Source organism: Hyaena hyaena, unplaced genomic scaffold (genome assembly GCF_003009895.1).
Source record: "Hyaena hyaena isolate Hyena2069 unplaced genomic scaffold, ASM300989v1 scaffold_57, whole genome shotgun sequence".
Lineage (NCBI taxonomy): Eukaryota > Metazoa > Chordata > Mammalia > Carnivora > Hyaenidae > Hyaena > Hyaena hyaena.
In genome coordinates, this window is record NW_024080690.1 from 889020 (window position 1) to 910543 (window position 21524).

General features: G+C 38.4%; 1 protein-coding gene across 2 annotated transcripts in view; it reads left to right on the forward strand.

Annotated features, from left to right (window-relative positions):
• The window catches only part of MTA3 (metastasis associated 1 family member 3), a 173708-nt gene that overhangs the window by 66647 nt on the left and 85537 nt on the right, over positions 1 to 21524 (forward strand). For both annotated transcript variants that reach the window (XM_039231778.1, XM_039231780.1), the window contains exons 5-6: positions 13509 to 13572; positions 16162 to 16279. In XM_039231778.1, the coding sequence (XP_039087709.1) occupies positions 13509 to 13572; positions 16162 to 16279 (182 nt within the window). The remainder of the gene's footprint in view (positions 1 to 13508; positions 13573 to 16161; positions 16280 to 21524) is intronic.

Genomic DNA, 21524 nt, shown 5'->3' on the forward strand with positions numbered 1-21524 from the left:
TAAACCAGGACCGGGACAGTTCTGGATAGTTAGTGATTCACCTTGTGTTTGCGAGCTAGATAGGACTTGAACAATAAAAATATCTTTGGAACATTTCTTTGGGGGTGGGTGGCGGTGGTAAGGAGAGAGGCAGCATGTTTCATGCACAGTGCCTTAAGTCATCAGTAATAGCTTATATGCTACAAACACTCTAAAGCGCCATAAAATTGTTACGCAGCTGCAAGACCTGTTATGGATACATAATATTGTATTCAGTCTCACAGATAGGCCATATTGATTGAACTTGGCTTTCAAAAATTCTTCCATTCAACTTTTGTGACAGATATTATTCCAGTTGTTTTACATGTATTTAATTTAATCTCCACAATCACTTTATAACGTAGGTTCTGTTATTATCCCCATTTTACAGATGAGACTGAAACACAAAAAGATAAAGTAGCTTGTCACTTTCACAGCTCTTACATGGCAGATTGAGAAATTGAACCAGACCACCTGGCTGCAGATAGACAGACAGCATTATGATATATACGTGACTGTAAGTGTTAAAAAAACATCAGAGATAAAAAGAAAGCTATTGAGTTACTTGTTGGATAGGCAGGCTCTTTGATATTTTATTTTTTCACATAATTTTTCTATGATATGTTCAAGTCAAATGGACAGAACTGAATTAAAAGCTAAGTTAATCATATAGACTGTACTGTTATATACTAACAGATGATGCTGTAATGCTAGATACATAGTGAGAAGTAGGAACTGCCTGCTTGATTGGGTGTCTCAGCTTATGGATGTGTCTTATATATGGTCCAGTGTCCATTTTTCCACATCCTGAACACAAAGAGCTTGGCTTTTTATAAGCTGTTAATTACAGCCTTATACGTGTAATGATTAATGCCTACTCCAGGCCTCTGCTGCAGGTAGTTAGTTATTTAAAAAGAGCCAGTCCTTACCTGCTTGCCAGCCTTGGGATCTGGATCACAGCCTTTGAAGTTATGCTTCATTGTGTCTTAAAGGCATTTTCTTAGGTACCTGTTGATTATTGGCCTCAAATTTTTCCTGTAGTAAGGGCTTTGGACTTGACGATTTGTTCTTTAAGTCTATCTTGTTATGAGGGTGAGTGGTGTTAGATAAACCATTATATCTGTGTCACAGACCTGGTCCTCATTCGGAGCATCTGTGGTAAGGATCCTGTCTACCTCATTGCTCAACCCTTGACTATGCTTTTTAAGAAGTCCAGAGAACCTATTCCAGAACCTATATGTGATGTCAGCAGTAGGATAAGTCTTAAAGACATAGGTGCACATAGTGTTCAGGCAGTCCCTTAATGGCAGGTGCTTTAGAGAAAGCCTTATATTCTTATCTTTTTAAACAAATTTAGGTTCAGATTCCAGAATAGAAGCATCGCTGTCATCATAATGACCATTATTGCTCTGTGGAAGACCGGCTGTAGCAACAATTTGTAGTAAACTTTTCTTGGTTTGTGCGATACCCTGTTGCTTCTGCATGGTCTTCTCACCTCCAAAATGAGGAGCTTTCTTAATTCAATTGAAAAAGTATCTTAAGCAGCTGATAAAAATCTTGTGGCTTAGGGATAATTTGTCTAGATGGTCTAGATTTGTCTAGACACCGTCTTAGAGTGTAAGATTCCTTTTTTATTTTTTGAAAGTTCATTTATATTGAGAGAAAGAGAGCCGAGGAAGGGCGGGGGGGGGGGAGAGAGAGAGAGAGAGAGCGCGCGGATGCAAACAGGCTCTGCATTGTGAATGCAGAGCGCAACACATGGCTCGATCTCATGAATCGTAAGATTATGACTTGAGCCAAAATCGAGTTGGATGCTTAACCGACTGAGCCACCCAGATGTCCCAGAGTGTTAGATTCTTGAAGATTGGGATCTTTATCTTTTTCCTGCCTACTGCAGAGCACAGCACAGAATAGCCAGTCCAAATTTGAAGCTTGCATAGTTTTCATTTAACTTTGTTATCTTTAAGGAAATGAAAATCATCAACAGATAATAGAATAATCTCTTCTTAATTATTACTGATAGTAAGTGAAATTTTAGATTGCGCGCCCCTCTCCTTTCATGAGAATTAAAGATTGGATGTATGGAATTACAGGTTGCTCAGGGTTCTGGGGGAGAGTGAGTTACTCAGAGTCAGTGTCAAGCTTTTACTGGGAGGGCTAGGCAGAAGAGGGTAGGAAATTGTTTTTGTATATATACTGTCAGTGAATAAAGTGAATTTATGAGCAGTATGTAGCAACCATGAGAAAGGGAGAATGGAAGTTTCTAGTGAACAAGAGTTATTTGGGTGATGGATGACCATAGTTCTTGTCTTAATATCCATTGTTAATAAGGGTAGGGAAACAGATAAATAACTCTCCTGTATTCAAGTGTTAGTATAATCCGAAAAATTAGATTGTAATATGTACATAGCCTTTGATCTAACAGTTCTACTTGTGGGATTTTATTTAAGCAGAGTTCTCGATGCATGTTTGTAGAGAGAGATATATACTGATTTATTTATTGAAGAATTATTTTATTTTATTTACTCAGTGATCTTACTAGATGAATAAATGAGATCATTTTCATTTAGTAAGCATGTAGCTACATCATGAATGTAAATAGGAGTTTGTTATTTGATGGATTTCAGATTTGTTTTAATATCAGAGAATGCAAGCAACTTTCTTCTTTATGGTTTTCTACACTTTCCTTTTTTATTTTTTGAAATGAAAACACATTAGGCATATAATGAGTAGAAGTTTATTTCAAAATTTGCAAATTTGGACATTAGACAGAGAAGGAAAATGCCATTTTGCATTCATCTTTTTCTGCTTCCTTCCTGACAACATGGCTGGTTCTGATGAAGACAGAATAAATGGAAATCCACTGAGAACTCCTCTTTATCCTCCCTTCTCCAGTAGTGCTAAACTCGTATCATTAACTATAACATACTGTTTGACAGTAGACCTTTTCTTCTTTTTTAAAATAATTTTATTTATTTTTGTGAGAGAAAGTGTAAGTGGGGGGGCAGAGACAGAGAAAGAGACAGAGGATCTGAAGCAGGCTCTTCACCGATGGGCTGGCATCAGCAAGCCCAACATGGAGACTGAACTCATGAACCATGACATCGTGACCTGGGTCAGAGCCAGACGTCCAATCGACTGAGCCACCCAGGTGCCCCAACAGATCTTTTTCTAATTTAGGTGTACATTTTTCAAATAGTTTTCTTGCAAAATGCTGTTTCCTTCAATAATTATGGTCAATTTGGGGCACCTGGGTGGCTTAGTCGGTTAAGCGTCCGACTTTCACTTAGGTCATGATCTTGCGGTTCATGGGTTCGGGCCCCGCGTCGGGCTTTGTGCTGACTGCCAGCTCAGAGCCTGGAGCCCGTTTCAGTCTGTGACTCCCTCTCTCTGACCCTCCCCTGCTCACGCTGTCTCTCTCTCTCTTCTAGAAATTTAAAAAAAAAAAAAATTATTGTCAATTTTTGTCAATTATTGTCGGTTAAGCGTCCAACTTCAGCTCAGGTCGTGATCTCATGGCTCATGGATTTGAGCCCCGCGTCGGGCTGTGTGCTGACTGCCAGCTCAGAGCCTGGAGCCTGTTTCAGATTTTGTATCTCCCTCTCTCTTTGACCCTCCCCTGCTCACGCTGTCTCTCTCACTCTCTCTTAGAAATAAATAAAACGTTAAAAAAAAAAAAAAGAATTATTGTCAATTTAGGGGCGCTTTGGTGGCTCAATTGGTTAAGTGTCTGACTCTGGCTCAGGTCATGGTCTCACAGTTTGTGAGTTGGAGCCCCGTGTGGGCTCTGTGCTGTCAGCCCAAAGCCTGGAACCTGTTCTGGATTTTGTCTCTCTCTCCTTCTGCCCTCCCCTCCCCCCCCACCCCCGCTCACATGCTGTCTCTTTTTCTCAAAAATGTCTAATGACATTAAAGAAAAATTTTAAATTATTGTCAGTATATATTCCCACCACAGTATATTATGAATAGTCCCATTTTGTTGTTCCTTCAACATTACTGCATATTAAAATTTAAAAACAAACTTTGTTGGTTATTTTCTGATAATGAAAGAATTATAATTTGTTGAAATGTCAAATACAGAAAAAGATTCACTGTCTTTATCACACACACACACACACACACACACACACACACACACCCTCTGTAGTTCTCCATTCAGCAGCACTGACATTTTGGTGCATCCTTAGTGCATTTTTTGTCCTACTCTTCCGTGTATTCGTTGCATTTTGGCTGCGTGTTGCTGTAACGGATGTGGAACGGCAGAGGTGCCACATTACTCATCTGTAGCTTCCTCTCTCATTAAGCGATGCTTATTCTTCAGCGCCACTGGTGTCATCTTTGCTCTTTCTAGGTTGGTTGGTTTGTTTTTAAATATTTGAGAAATGTGGCTGGAAAAGAAACAATGGAACAGCAGGAGGAGGGGAGGACAGTTAAATAAAGGCTGGAAAAATTCCTTTCTTGAGAAGCTGACAGACATGCCTGAGAAGTTTGATATACGTGAAAGAGCAGAATGAAACTGGAGTAAGAATACGTTGTCACTCAGAAAGAATGCTCATTCAAAACCGAATCAAAATGTTACCACCATGGAATAGGCAGAGGTTTCCTGTGATCATGGAGGTGCCCTCCTGTGTTTCCTTGATGTTTTGCTGTTTCACCTTTTGTACTTTTTTTTTTTAATATTTTTATTTATTTCTAGGAGAGAGAGAGAGACAGCATGAGCAGGGGAGGGTCAGAGAGAGAGGGAGACACAGACTCTGAAGNACTAGGTCATCTTGCCTAAAAGTTGGCATTTCTATATATAGTTTCTGATTTAGTTATAGTTACTCACAGAGAAATCTTTATGTTTATATTTTATTGAAGAATGAATTCTTAGAGGGTTTTTCATTATAAATCTTTTTATGTTTTTGATGACACAGGACATGAAGTATGGTTGATTGTATAATGAAATTATATTTCAATGATTTGCGTGCACCACATCATAACTTTTTTTTATAGCAAAAATAGAGTTCTACAGGCTCTTGTTCTGAAATTCACCCCATCCCTAATACTCTCTCTGGTCTTCACTCTATGCCTGATTCATTCCTAATATTTTCTCCATTATTTTAACCCAATCTATGATTCTGAACTCTCATATTTTGTTTGGCTAATTCTTTTTTTTTTTTTAATATTTTTATTTATTTCTAGGAGAGAGAGAGAGACAGCATGAGCAGGGGAGGGTCAGAGAGAGAGGGAGACACAGACTCTGAAGCAGGCTCCAGGCTCTGAGCTGGCAGCGCAGAGCCCGACGCGGGGCTCGAACCCACGAACGCGAGATCATGACCTAAGCGAAAGTCGGACACTTAACCAACTAAGCCACCCAGGCGCCCCCCTTTTGTACTTTTTTAACCATTAAAAAAATGTTTATTTAAGAGACAGAGAGAGAGAAAGAGTGTGTGCAAAGAGGAGGGGGATGGGGCGGGGGGGCACAAAGTGAGAGGGAGGCACAGAATCCGAAGCAGGCTCCAGGCTCTGAGCTGTCAGCACCGAGCGCAATACGGGGCTTGAACTCATGGACCGTGAGATCATGACCTGAGCTTAACTGACTGAGCCACCCAGGTGCCCCAAGAATATTCTTGACAAGGGGCGCCTGAGTGGCTCAGTTGGTTGAGTGTCTAACTCTTGATTTCAGCTCAGGCCATTATCCCAGGGTCACGAGTTCGAGCCCCATGTTGGATTGATTCTATGCTGAGCGTGGAGCCTGCTTGGGATTTTTTCTCTCCCCCTCTCTATATCCCTCCCCTGCCTATTGTCTCTCCCTCTCTAATTCACTTGTGCTCTCTCTCTCGCTCTCTCTCTCTCTCTCTCTGTTTCAAATTAAAAAAAAAAAAATTTAGGGGCGCCTGGGTGGCTCAGTCGGTAAAGCATCCGACTTTGGCTCAGGTCATGATCTCACGGTTCGTGGGTTCGAGCCCCGTGTCAGGCTCTGTGCTGACAGCTCAGAGCCTGGAGCCTTCTTCAGAGTCTGTGTCTCCCTCTCTCACTGGTCCTCCCCTGCTCACACACACACACACACTCTCTCTCTCTCTCTCTCTCTCTCTCAAAAATAAATTTAAAAAACAACTTTTTAAAAATATTTACTTATTTTTGAGAGAGAGACAGAGTCCAAGCGGGGAAGGGCAGAGAGAGAGGGAGACACAGACTCTGAAGCAGGCTCCAAGTTCTGGGCAGTCATCAAGTAGCCTGATGTGGGTCTCGAATCCACAGACCGTGAGGTCATGACCTGAGCTGAAGTTGGATGCTTAGCCAACTGAGCCACCCAGGTGCCTCCCCCACCCAAAAAATTTAAAAAAAAATTTTTTTAATGTTTACTTATATTCAGAGAGAGGAAACAGAGTGCAAGCAGAGGAGGGGCAGAAAGAGAGAGAGACAGAATCTGAAGCAGGCTCCAGGCTCCAGGCTCCAAGCTGTCAGCACAGAGCCCAATATGGGGCTCAGACACACCAGCTGTGAGATCATGACCTGAGCTGAAGTCGGATGCCTAACCAACTGAGCCACCCAGACGCCCCTAAAAAAAATTTTTTTAAGTAAGCTCTACACCTGATGTGCATTTGAATTCATGATCCTGCATGCTTTACTGACTGAACCAGCCAGGTGACTTGAGAAAACAATTACTTTTTAAATGTTTGTTTTTGAGACAGAGCAAACGGGAGGGGAAGAGAGAGAGGTGGACAGAGGATTGAAGCTGACTGCAGAGAGCCTGAAACTTAGTGACTTAAATTCACGAGCACCAACTGTGAGATCATGACCTCAGTTGGAGGCTTAGCTGACTGAGGCACCTAGGCACCCCAAGAAAACAAGTTTTAAAAGACTTATTTTTATTGAAAAATAGCCAACTTTTATTTTTTATTTATTTATTTGAGAGAGTGGGTGCAAGTGAGGGAGGCGCAGAGAAAAAGAGGGAAAGAGGGAGAAAGGGAAAGAGAGAGAAGGGGGGGCGCTCATGTTTTTTACATGAAGCCGGGCTCCAGCTCACTCAGTGTGGGACTTGAGCTCATGAACTATGAGATCTTGACCTAAGCCAAATACTGTGAAGAGAAAAATCATATCACAGTTTAACTTTTTTTAAAAACTGTATATTTATTGTTGAGAGAGGGAGACAGAATCTGAAACAGGTTCCAGGCTCTGAGCTGTCAGCACAGAGCCCGATGCAGGGCTTGAATTCATGAGCCATGACATCATGATCTGAGACAAAGTCAGATGCTTAACCGATTAAGCCACTCTCAGGCGCCCTACATTTTAAAGCCCATGTGTTTAGCACACTTTCTCTTGAATGTTGTCATTGTATGGTAAAATCTTTACTTTGAAATGATCAACTTATCATCTGTGGGTTGAAGTGTTTCCTTCTCTGATCAGAGTCCCAGTACAGAAAAGCACGGGGCTGGATGAAATTTTATTTTACATGTTATCCTAAGCTCTGGTGGTCCGTATGGTTGTGGAAGTGCCTTGGTAATCAGCACAGTTTGTCATCCTGTCCCAGGGAAGAGAATCTTCCTAGCACCTACTGCTTTCTTTTGGACATTCTACTTTGTCTTAGCTATAAAAGGGAAAAGTGGCACCAAGAGAAGGATTTTTTCACCCTTGAATACCTCTTTTATAGTTTGTTTCATATTTGTTATCAAATCTCCAGAATCATGGATTAAAGCTTTGTTGCTTTGGCATTCTCTACGTACCACAGACAGAATGAGTTTTCCAAAACACTAATTGTCATTTTTCGTAGCAGAATCCATTGATCTATCACATTAAGCTTGGCCTTCTTGGCTTTTTATTCCTTTATCTTTTGTACTCAAACAGATGTTCTACGTTTTTGTTGTTGTTGCTTTTGTTTTTAGCCTTCTTTAATTTTTATTTCTTAACATCTGTTAAAGCAGTATTTGAAAATGTATCTTTGAATAGAAATGTTTAAAGGATTCCAGATTTCTTTCCCTTTTTTTTGGTCCTTTTTATAGTCTAAAGATCCATAAAATCACATTCATTCACTTATATAACACAGTCCATAAGTGTTTGTTAGAAAGATACAGTTAGCCCATGGTTCATCAGTTCTATAATGTAGAACAGTGATTCTCAACCAGGGGCAGTTTTGTCTCCTCGGGACCATTCATTAAAGTCTGGACAGATTTGGTTGTTTCAGCTATGTGTAGGGGTGCTACTGTCATCCAGTCAGCAGAGGCCCGGGATGCTGCTAAACACCCTACTTTCATAGGACAGCCCTCCTCAACAAAGAATTAATTACCTGGCTTCATGTGTTAATAATCCCAAAGTTGAGGGGTGCCTGGATGGCTCAGTTGGTTAAGCATCCAACTCTTTTCAGCTCAGATCCTGATCTCATGGGCCTGGCTCTGTGCTGAGCAAGGAGCCTGCTTGGGATTCTCTGTCTCTCCCGAGTGTGTGCATGCTCACTCTCCCTCTCAAAAGAAATAAATAAACATTAAGAAAAATAGTGCCAAACTGAGAAAACCTAATATAGAGTCATGGTAAATAATCTTTGCCTCCTTGGTATGTATATATTATTTATACAAATTTATATACTTTATCTAATCAGGATCCCTCTTTTACTTTCAATTTAAATTGTGTGTGTGTGTGTGTGTGTGTGTGTTTTAAGATTTATATTGGAGTTTTTAAAATGTTTATTTTTTTTTTGAGAGAGAGAGTGTGCAAGTAGGGAAGGGGCAGAGAGAGACAGGGGTGGGGGGACAGAGGATCCAAAGCAGGTTCTGCACCAACAGCAGCGAGCCTGACACAGGGCTGGAACCCACAAACTGCAAGATCATTACTTGAGCTAAAGTCGGATACTCAACCTAGTGAGCATCCAGTTGCCCCTAAATTGTATTTTTAAAAATCAAAACCTGTGTGATAACATCCAAGGCAGTCATAAGCAGAGATCCCCCACATAGTCATTTTCAGCTTTTCTCAGTGGCTCCTGCATTTATACCTCTTATACTGCTACTCTCACTTTTTCAGTTTTATTTATTTATTTATTTATTTATTTATTTATTTATACTTTTTCAGTTTTAGAAATCTCTACTTTTTCTCTATTTCCTTTCCCTTGTGTTTCTAATACATCACAATTTTTCTTTAACTTAATAATCAGTCATTGTATTTTATGAACATGTAAGGATTCTCCATATATTCTTTCTCATACAACCTTTTATCTTCTGTGGACTTAATAATTGTTTTCCCTTTCCTTTTTCATCTTTTTTTTTTTTTAATGTTTTATTGTTTTTTGAGAGAGACAGAGAGACAGTGTGAGCAGGGGAGGGTTAGAGAGAGAGGGAGACACAGAATCCGACGACAGGCTCCAGGCTCTGAGGTAGTAGTCAGCACAGAGCCTGATGCGGGGCTCGAATCCACAAACTATGAGATCATGACCTGAGCCAAAGTCGGACACTCAACTGACTGAGCCACCCAGGCACTCCTCCTTTTTCTTCTTCTGTATTTTTTTAGTAAGCTATATACCCAACGTGGGGCTCCAACTCAGACTCTGAGACCGAGAATCACATGCTCTACTGACTGAGGTAGCCAGGTGCCCCTCTTGCCTTGCCTTTCAGTTAGTCTTACAAAATGTAAAAAATTCTTAGTCCTTGCTCATCTTGAAAATGTTTTCTGCACTTAACCGATGATTTGCTTAGGCATAAAATTTTGATTTGGAAATCGTTTCATTCAGAATTTTGAATCTCCTTTTGCCCTATTTTACACTATTGCTTTTGTGAAATTTTCTGAAAGCATTTTGGATCTTTGAACTTTTTCTTTTTAATTTTTTTTAATGTTTTATTTATTTCTGAGAGAGAGAGACAGCGTGTGCAAGGGAGGGTCAAAGAGAGAGGGAGGCACAGAATTGGAAACAGGCTCCAGGCTCTGAGCTGGCTGTCAGCACAGAAACCTCGAACCCACAAACCCTGAGATCATGACCTGAGCTGAAGTTGAACGCTTAACTAACTGAGCCAACCAGGCTCCTGGAACTTCTTTTTTTTTTTTTTTTTTTTAAGTTGGATTAAATACTGTTTAAAACTGTCTACTTGCTGAATTTCCAATCACAAAATTTAGCATGAGAAAATGTTCAGAATCCAGAACAACTGTAAGACTCATAACACCATTGAGAAAAATGCCTTTCTTTAATGAAAAACTATTGTCTTTCATTGAACAAGGGAAGTTTAGTCAGACTCCATTTGTAGTAGGAGTTTTTCAAGTTCATTGTGCCTAAAGATCACTGGGTGATGCTTATTTTCCATGTAGATTCTTTGATCCCTCCCTGAGATCTTTGGATTCGGTAAATCTGACTAAGGATCACTTGGTGATACTTGTTAACCATGCAGATTTCTTGATCCCTCCCCAGGACATTTGGCTTCAATAAGTCTGGTGTGACACTAAGAAATTTTCACTTTCCTAAGCAGGGACCTTAGTGGTGCTGCACCATTCATTCTACAAGCTGCAGTGGTATGAAACCGAAAGTCTTCAGGCACTGGGGAAATGAATGCTAATTTAAACTTCTTTCATTTATACAAATAGGTAGTGTCTTTAAATAAAATAAATCTATAACCTGGGTGCACATTATACATGTGGTTTTTGAATCTGTGGGAGTATACTGAATATCCTGTTAAGCAGATAGGCTGATCAGAAGCTGCCATAAAACACAGGACTGCGTTGTGTCATAATTATTTATTCACATTTCTCTTTGTCCCAACACCCTGCCCAGTCTCTGAAGCAAATAGAGTAGGTTTTTAAAACTCTTTTCAGTGAAAAATTCTGTGTTACTATATATAGTTCTTGTAGAAAAGCAATATAAATAATTATATAGGCCTGGAGTGATCTTTGATTGTGTTAAGGTCCTTGATGTATTTTATATTTTTATCATCATGTTTGGGTATCTTTATTCTTTAAGAATGGAAGTATGGTGGAAGAGCACAATTAGGGTCATTGCTTCAGATTTAGCATAAATCAGTTGGATCATCTATATTCACAGTTTGATAATAGTTCCTTTAGTTTGGGGTTAGCTTAAAATTTATCTTTTTTTTTTTTTCTGAGCCAAGATTTGTTCAGCATAAAGGAAGCCAGCACTTTAAATCTCTTTTTAAACTACTTTTATCAACAACACTTGGCGTGGTAGTACATCTGTTAATTACATATTCGTATTTACTCCATAAAATAATCTGACTCAACCTCCTGCTTTGTTAGCTGTTAGTATATGTATTTGAATATTTTAAGTGTCAGATTTTCATTTTTCTTTCTTTTTTTTGTAAAAAAACTTTTAATGTTTATTTTTGAGAGAAAGAGACAGAGCATGAGCAGTGGAGAGTCAGAGAGACAAGAAGGCACAGAATCCAAAGTAGGCTCCAGGCTCTGAGCTGTTAGCGCAGAGCCCAATATGGGCCTCATACTCATGAACCATGAGATCATGGCCTGAGCCGAAGTTGGATGCTTAAACTGACTTGGGTGCCCCTCAGAGTTTCATTTTTAATTTGGAACAAAAATACATAGCTATGGTAAAGAAAATTTACAAATGAAAAATCATGTATTATTTTTTCATCTTTGCATAACAGCTACATTCCCCCAAATAATTTATATTTTAGAGTAGCTGGATATCCTCTTGATTTTGTAGTCATGCCCTATCTCTAAAAGAGTATATAACCAGAGTTTTCTTATCTCCTAATACAGATATGAAAATAGTGGTTTGGTGATTCAGTTTAAATCCTCTCATCATTTCAGACAGTATGGAGGAGACTCTTAAGTATGCCGTATTGTTTGTCCTTGAACTTCAAGTGACTATTAAAGAAAGTGGTATCTATATTCAGCTTTTGCTCCTCTGCACTTCAAAAAAAGTGATTTTAGAGAACTTTAAAAAACAAGATTTTATTTCTTCTAGGTAATTAAGTGTTAAATGTTAGAAATACTGCTTTGTCAGCTGTTACAGAGGCAAAAAAAAAAAATAGACGAAACCTATTTTTGGAAACCCACTCATGCACACTGCCTGTGTTCGGAGCATACACACAGGTCATAGAAGTTCTTCTGGTGACAGCTGTAGATGTTCAGACCTCAGCCGAGCAATTTCCCTGCTCCTAATTCTGTCCTTTCTAAGAGCACGTCAGGTAATTGTTGACTGTGAGTGTTGTTATAGGCTCTGAAGTAATAATGTTAATTTTTCTGCTTCAGTAATTTGCATGAATAAAATGTATTAGAAAAACCAAAAACCTTTATAACTCTCGCTAACCAAATTAGAGATATGACAGGATAATATGGAAATAATGCATATTCTCAGAAGTCTTTTGAAGTGATGTTAACTGTAGGTGATTACCAGAAAAAGCTGTTTTTATGAAGGGAAAACTTTTTTAACCTTAAGAAATATACATTTGCAAAATGTTTGGTAAACTAATTTTTGACCAATGTGTTAGTGTTTTACATTTTATTTTGCTTTTGGCAATCTTTTCCTTTGAATTATTTTTCACTCTGATATTCCAACAGCCTGCTATTTTAGCTTCCCATTCAATGTATATGTGACATATTAGTTTTTTGCTTGTTATTTTGTGATGAGCAAGAAGTGACTTTTATTCACAAAATCAAATAATATCATGACACTTAAAAAAAATATTTTGGGAGTCCTATCCAAATCTCTGTAACTTGAAATGTCTGTCAAAATTCTCCTGTCAAATTTGTAGCTCTACAGAAATTTTCAAGATAGGATAATTAAAAGTGTTTGTAATAAATGCCTCTACCTGTATAACCTTAATTTTTCTCAAGTCTGGCAAGCCTTTTCCTTTTTTTTTTCTTTCTTTCTTTCTTTCTTTTTTTTTTTTAATAGACACTCGTTTTCAAATTCACACCAAGGGCTATGATCAAAGGTAAATGCCATCAGACTTCAAGGTCTTTGAATCTGTAGATCTTTATTTTGCCCCTTACTTTATGGCAGTGCATTTAATTTTTAACTAGTCTTTAAAGCAAGGTCAGTAAAGGTAAGCTAGTTAATCTTGATGAATGTGTATTATTTTTACGTCCTCATATGCAGTTTCTACTTAAAAAAATCCGAAGATTATTTAGGTACTGGTTTGCATGGTGAAGTCTGTCTAACGACTCCCTGTATAAAATCACTTCATATTAACTCTTTAGAGATTCAGAAATTCACTTTTAATCTGAAGGTTTCATTGTACTCCTTTTTTTCCTCTGTAATAATTAGGAAATACCTCTGAAGTGTTTTATGTTATAAAATTTACTGCCTAACAACAGTTCCTTCCACAGGTTAGCCTCACAGTAAATGTCTACAAAAAGTCTTATTTTTTACGTTATTATACAATACCAGGATTGTAAAGCGAGTCTACGTATAAACATTTATGTATATTCCTATCTGCCATCTAGTTTCTTAACAGCAATTTTACATTCTGCATATTCCTGACTTTGTGTATGTCATCACTGTGAAGGTGAGGTGGCCTTTCTTACATTCATTCACTTTTTCCCTTTTTCAACAGGGGAAAATGCAGTGTTGCCCTTCTGAATGAGACAGAGTCAGTATTGTCATATCTTGATAAAGAGGTAATTCACAATTACAATTATTTTATGTTTTTTTTCCCCTCAATTTCACATGAATCCCATACCTTTGAATTTATTTCTTCTTGCAACAAATTATTGCAGCATTATATAGAAGTATAATGACCAGAGTACATTTAGGTCATTTGATTTTTCTGGTGAACTGAGAGACGAGTTGGCGAAAGCTCCCGTGCCTGTCTTCTGTAAGTGGACAATGAAAGGCTGTATAAGGTATGATGGTTTAGTTGGAAGCAGTAGAAATATTTTTGGCTTTATGAACTAAGTGACTTTAGTGTACAGGTCCTCCTCCCTGGTTTTTTTTGTTTGTTTTTTGTTGTTGTTGTTGTTGTTTTTTAAATAAAGAGTTTTTCTGTTCGGCTTTTTCCAGATGAGATCTTAGCACTGGTGGTTTGCTTTCTTTCCTGGTATCCCAGTAAACTTGGTTAACTACAAGTGTTTCTTTCTGTGAACTTCAACAAACATTTTAAACATTTTTTTATCAAGTTAATTGAGAGCATATACTTCATCGGAGGGAGGAAATTCCTGTAAAATGAATATTTCACGATGGGAAAATTTTTACTGTTGACATTTGAGGATTTAACCTTTATACTGTCACGTTGTTTTTGTTTTCCAAAATCTGTGTGTGTGTATGTGTTTAAAGAATCAAAGGGATATATTTTCTTCAAAATAAATTTTTTATTATACTTAAAAGTGTTGTCCCTCATCTCAAATGAAGAAAACATAACTATAAGAGATTGATGCAGACACGTGGAACTAGTGTACATTAGAACATTGAATAGGGCAAACTAAGAGGAGGTAAATGTTCAAGGCAGAAAAAAGGTTGATAGTCTTTATAACTTACTCTTGTGAAATTTAGAAAAGAAAGTAATAGTGTTTGTTGTCAGTCAACATATGGATAAAGAGAATGCTCAGATGTTAGCATTAGTTCACAGAAGCAGAAATAACAGAAGGAAACATGAGTATGTTTCAGTTTATTTTACTGCTGTATTTGGCTGTTAAGATGGTATAATTTTTTTTTTAAGTGCTATTTTTGCTGAACTCAGGAACCTGTGATCACAACCTGAGCTGAGATCAAAAGTTGATACTTAACTAACTGAGCCACCTGGGCACCCCTCAAAGGACAACTTTCTAATCACAATTTTTTATTTCTTGTAAAATTAGATTACGTTTACACTTTGAATAATTTCCCTATTTGACCCTTATAAACTTAAGGGATCTTAAGCAACCTGTGTGACCCTACATAATAGTTTCATTTTGTTTTACTGTAAAATATGGAAAAATCCCATTTTTTATAGAATACTGTCCTAACACATTTTACAGAATAAGAGCGACCAGAAGTATGCATACTTTGAAAGCCATGCTGCACCAGTGGCGGTAGTGTTAGTCACCTACTAACATTCTTTGTGGCTCCTGTCTTACAAAGCAAACAATTCTGATTACATATTGATCCCCCCCATTCAGCCTGTTGAGCAGGTTGGTTTGTATATTCTGCAGATTTTTTTCCTTTCCCTAGGTAGACTTTTTTTCTATGCGTAAATTGTCATATTGTTGTGTTTTATTGTTTAGTCTTTTCTTTTGACCGTGACCCATGAGGAAGATTTCTGAATGGATGGTATCACCTTGTCCTATTTTCTCCTTTCCCTTTATCACAGTCTGTAAGGAGAAATCTGGTAAAATCTGGTAGATTACCTCCTACTTGCAGCTTGCTTGGCGCAGTCTTGGTGAAGTGCTGCTGAGCAGGCCCTCCAGGATATAATGAAGAGTTGTCTAGTAGGTAACCCTCAGAATCGTAGCAGGAAGCAGGGACAACACCTTTGAAGACCTCCAGTAGTGAGCAGAATTTAGCAAAGGCCTGGTAGGCTGGTCACGTTATCCATTGGGCTCAGTAACTAGGGCCTTTCTGCATTTTAAAGGACTTTGGAAAGTTAGTGGGTATGCTGGTGGTGGTAGGTAGTTATGTTTATATACCTATTTATATATATATAAATATGAACGCTTCAGGATTTAAAGGAGAACTGCAGAATTGGAATTAATAGATGTTTAATGAATAATACAGTGTGACATTTTAATTAGTAAATTGTATGTAAGCTCAGCTATTCTAAACTTTAATGTGAAATGTGTAATCATTTGAGTATGTTGGTGAAATGTGGATGGATACTCCAGAGTAAGGGCACCTGGTGTCCATCTTGTTTGCTGTGGGCTTTAGAGAATTTAAATGATTGCTTGATTCAGGTGTCTTACCTTTGACTTAGAGCTTAGCTTTGCTAGCTTCAGAATCCTGTTTTAGAGCAGTTAAATGGTTTTCTTTTAGACTAAAACAAACACACAACAAAATTTCATAATCTACCTTTATTGTAAGGTTGGTTTTGCTTGATTTCATTTTATACTGTTTCATGTAGTAACATTAATAACATCGTTCTCTTCATCAAGATTTATGAATTTATTCACCAAAATGAAATTTTATTACGTTCTCTGAAGTTTTATGATTTTATTATCGTGACATGGCCTTATTGCTTTATAAGAAGTAGAAGGAATTGAGTTTACCTACATATTTTCTGTCATTTTTTTTTTTAGGATACCTTTTTCTACTCCTTGGTCTATGACCCTTCAGTGAAAACACTATTAGCTGACAAAGGTGAAATCAGAGTGGGACCTAGATATCAAGCAGACATTCCAGAAATGCTCTTAGAAGGTATGTTTTTCTTTGGGTTTCAAGTCCTATGAAAACAAATGTTTTGAAACTCAAATATTCTTTTCCTCATATGGGAGAAACATCTTTTGGGGTAAAGTTTAAAAGTTACAAGTTCTTCTACTTGTAGAAATACAACAAATACCAACAGAAAATAATTTGATCAATTGTTTGTTTTTTATTTTACATTTTTATGAGTTTTCTGACTGTGTTTTCCTTTTAAGTGCAACTTTAAGAACATTGGTATTGTTGAACTTGTGTCTTAATGTGATACGTACATGCCTGGAAATCCAGAATGCTCCTACGTCATCTAACTGAGGGGGCCTGGACTCTAGTGAACAGTTACATTTTGATGGGGATTCGGGCTAATCTGGGTAGTTTATGTATGGGAGAGATTCAGAGCTTTGCGTTTTCAAAACATCTTCCTAACAAGACAATTTTTCTTTCTCCTGTTAAAACTCTACACGCAAAACCTTTATTTTCTGATTTCAAAAGCAAACATTCTTAACGTTAAAAAATGAAACGCAGAAATGTGTGATGTAGGAAATGAACATCATCTGCTTTCCTTCATTCCAAAACCATATTTAGTCACTATGGTCGTTTCGGGTGTGTTTGTTTGGTTCTCACTGGCTTACCCTCCATCCAGGACAGGCCACAGGCAGTGCCGTGGTGCACGTGTTAATCTGCGACTGCTTTCCTCAGTTAACCATGTACCTGTAGTACTTTTCTCTATGAGCACAGCAACTTTTATTCTTTTCACTGACTATGCAGGTCTTAAATTTGCGTGATGTACTATAATTCCCTCTTCCAGCCCCCTATTGATATACTTTTAGGTGTTTACGTTTTTCTTTAAAAAAATTTTTTTTTATGTTTTATTTTTGAGAGAGAGATGGAGACAACGTGAGCAGGGGAGGGTCAGAGAGAGAGGGAGACACAGAATCCAAAGACAGACTACTGGCTCTGAGCTAGCTGTCAGCACAGAGCCCGACGAGGGGCTCAAACCCACGAACCGTGAGACCATGACCTGAGCCGAAGTCAGTGCTTAACCGATTGAGCCACCGAGGCGCCCAAAGTGTTTACGATTTTCGATGTTACAAATTAATGCTACTAGAAAAGCTATGCATGTATATTTTTTCAAGCATAACTTCTTGGAGGTGAAACGCATATACATTTTACGTATTGAAAATGCTCCTTTGCGCTTCAAAAAGGCTATTACTGTATTAGGAAAGAACCAGGTGGTTTTACCAACACTGTTTATGAAGGATTTTTTCACCCTCCATTTCTCGCCCACATTTTGATATATCATTGTCTTAGGGTTTTTTGCTATGTTTTAAAATTGAAATTATGCTTGCCCTAGTTATCTTTAGCCCTTAATTAAATATCTTGTGCTTTTTCTTTTTCTTCTTTTTTAACTGTAAAGTTTACTTATTTTGAGAGAGAGAGCATACATGAGAGCAGGGAGGGAGCAGAAAGAGGAGAGAGAGAATCCCAAGCAGACTCAGTGCTGTCACCACAGAGTCTGCAGGGTTTGATCATACGGCTGTGAGATCATGACCTGAACTGAAATCAAGAGTCTCATGCCCAACTGGCTGAACCACCCAGGCACCCTCTTATTTTGAGAGAGAGAGAGAGAGAGAACGAGAACATGCATGCTAGGGAGGGGCAGAGGGAGAGGGAGAGAGAAAATGTTAAATAGGCTCCAAGTTCAGTACAGAACACAGTGTGGTGCTCGATCCCACAACTGTGAGATCAGAACCCAAGCTGAAATCGAGAGTCAGACACCTAATGGACTGAGCCACCCAGGGTTCCCATCCTGTGCTTTTTCTACTTGGTTATTTACCTTTTTATTGGCAAGAATTACTTGACTACTAAAGGTAAACAAACACAAAAGTATTTACCTTGTTTACAAGGATTATAAACCTTTTCCCCACATATTTATTTGATTAAAAACTTTTTAATAGTGATTTTAAATTTTAAATATATTTTACTTTATTTTTTATCATACAAAAGTTTGGAATTTATTAGTCATTTCCTTTAAAGTCTTTTACGATTTGTGTTATTCACAAAAAGGCCTCCACTTTTTGTTTTTGCCCTCTGATTATTAAAACATATCAGTACTTCCAGGGAGGGGTTCCTGGCTGGCTCAGTCAGAGGAGCTTGTGACTCTTGATCTTGGGGTCGTGAGTTCAAGCCCCGTGTTGGGTGTAGAGATTACTAAAATAAACTTCTTTTAAATGGTTTTTTTTTTTTTTTTTGAGAGAGAGAGAGAGCACGAGTAGAGGAGAGCCAGAGAGAGGGAGGGACAGAGGATCTGAAGTGGGCTCTGCGCTGATAGCAATGACCCGGATGTGGGGCTCGAACACCAACGGTGAGATGATGACCTGAGCTGAAGTTGGACGCTTACCCGACTGAGCCACCCAGGCATCCCAAACTAAACTTTTATAAAAACATAGGCGTTCTTCCATATGTTCTTTCTCTTTACCTTGTCATACTTCTAAGAAAATGTATGCAGAAAAGTTAAATCAACAGATACTCACGATAGAGTTTGAGAATTGTAGTACACATCAGTGTTAGTGGTGGCTGTGAAGAGTGCCAGGCTGCAGACGTCTGTGCTTTCATGAACTTAAGTACCAGGAAAAGTCAGTCAATAAAGATTAAGCTTGAAGTACAGAGTTTTATGTCTGCACTCACCTGTGTTTGGAAATGATTTTGAACAGATTGAGAGTAGTGAGTCAGTTTATTATAGGTGGAGAGATTGCATTCATTGACATTCTCATCCGTGCAAATCAACTTATCTTCCAGAAGGAATTTTTACGTTTTTAGTCCTTAAAAGTGTCATCTTAGACCTATGTTTCTGTACCTAACTGTTCACTAAACATTATTTTATCCAGAAAAATAAAACAACTTGATTTTTAAATTTTACAAACAATGCTATAATGAATATAATGGATAATTTTGCACTCTGGATATAAATGGCAAATAAAGTAGAATTGCTGAGTATTAGGGCATGTGTTTCTGAAATTTTATACAAAATGCCAAATTGTCTTACAGATAGTCGTTGACAGGTGGGTTTTTCCCTTGTTTTTAATTAAGGTTAATTCATATGCAGTACATTCCACCCTTTTTAATGAATAGTTCTGTGAGTTTTGGACAAAAGTATATATTCCTAGTGAGGTAGTTTGGCAAATCCATCTGTGCACAAGCCAAAAGCCAGGAAGGGCCCTGTGTCATGTGTGCATAGGCCCCCAGCCACGTTCTTCATCTCCTCAGCAGCCTTTGTCCCTTTTCCCTGAACTCCGTTCTCTCCCAGCTTTGAACTCTGCAGATCGGTCGTTCATGTTGTCTTGTATACTATTTTTTTATTATTTGACTTCAGAAATTTTAAAATCAACACTCAAGTTCTTGGTTGTGTGGTTCTCCCCTGGGCACAGAGCATAAGCCCTGGTATGTAGAAAGCCTGGAAATTATTGTGTATTGCTCATGGAGAGAGAAATGCTGAACCAAGTCATGAAGTTGAAATGTTTCAAGTAACAGTGGGCAGAAGAATCAGGTCATGGAATCTCACGAGTTTTTGTTTATCCAGAGAACTTTTTAAATACAGTGTTTACTGCTGAGAGGCATAATGACTGGTTAGTGTGATGTAATTAGGAAAGTGTATCTACCTAGATTAGAACGTTTTTTAAGAAAGAGCATGAGCTGGGGAGAGAGGCGAGGAGAGAGAGAAAGAGAATTTTAATCAGGCTCCACACTCAACATGGAGCCCCATGTGGGGCTCGATCCTATGATCCTGAAATCGACCTGAGCTGAAATCAAGAGTTAGCCGCTCAACCAACTAAGCCACCCAGGAGCCTCTGCCTACATTGGAATTAAAAAGAATGATTTTAGGAAACAAAATGATTCATAAAATGCAGTAATTTATTCTACGGTTCTCCTCAAACCAGACTTGAAGTTCTTATATGTAAGAGGAATGATTCTTAACAGCTTGTAGCATTTAGAGAGTTGTACCAGTTCTCTGACAAAGGCATACTTTGTATTTAGAAAATGTGACTAAATGCTCATTAATGTAATAGATCTTTTATTTAATAGATTAAAAAAAATTTAATGTCTATTTTTGAGAGAGAGCACAAGTGGGGGATGGGCAGAGAGAGAGAGAGGGAGGGAGACACAATCTGAAACAGGCTTCAGGCTCTGAGCTGTCAGCACAGAACCCTATACAAGCCTCGAACCCATGAACCATGAGATCATGACCTGAGCCAAAGTTGGATGCTTAACTGACTGAGCCGCTCAGGTGCCCCTTAATAGATTTTGTAAATGTTTATATATATTTATTGAGAGACAGAGAGAGAGAGAGAAAACACGTACACACGAGAGAGTGTGAGTGGGAAAGGGGAGGAGAAGAAGAGAGAGAGAATTCCAAGCAGATTACATACTCAGCATGGAGCCCGGCATCGATGAAGAGTCAAGTCGTAGGCTTAACTGAGCTACCCAGGCACCCCTCATCAACAAGTCTTAGTTGCCTTTAATATAGTGGTTCTCCTGGCAGTCTTTTGGGTGGGTGGTTTATAAACTTTATTTAGGTAATAGAATCCTCTCTCCAGATGAAACACTGTACAGTATGACCTTAAATAAGAAAAGCCTGGTTGTTATGGATGAGGTGGGAGAGAGGCCCCATTGTTTCTCTCGAGATACCACAGTGACTGTCAGGACTGAGAGAATTACACACTGAAGCCCACTGTTCAGTACTCCCCTCTTAGAGTCCTGTCTCCTCATTACACACAATCGCCAGATAAACCACACAGTTAGAAGTGCTGTTGACCAAGTCCCTTTGCAACATAGCATAACAGTGGAGGCTCCAGTGTATTCGCTTCTTCCCATTTTTTAGATTTTAAAATTACCTTTATTGCAAACAATAGGGATTGTGGTAGAAAGTGCAAGTAACTGAAAACGAAAAGTAGTAGGCCCTTAGATCATCCCTCCTTGCTCCACTGTTAAACACTGTTATTAATTTAACATGTTCTCCAGTTATATATAACTATTATATAGCGATCCATGAAATTGTATTCAATGTTTCATTGTGTGATAGATGACAGGTCCAAGTTGATCTATCTCTTATTATAGAACAAGTTCCCCTTCACTGTTCTTTAAAATATCCTGTTTGTGTGGCAGTGTGGGACGGTGTCTCATCTCAGAGATTTTTTTCCTGAATGTTGAATTTTTTATTGGTTTGTCAAATTCTTCCCTCCAGATT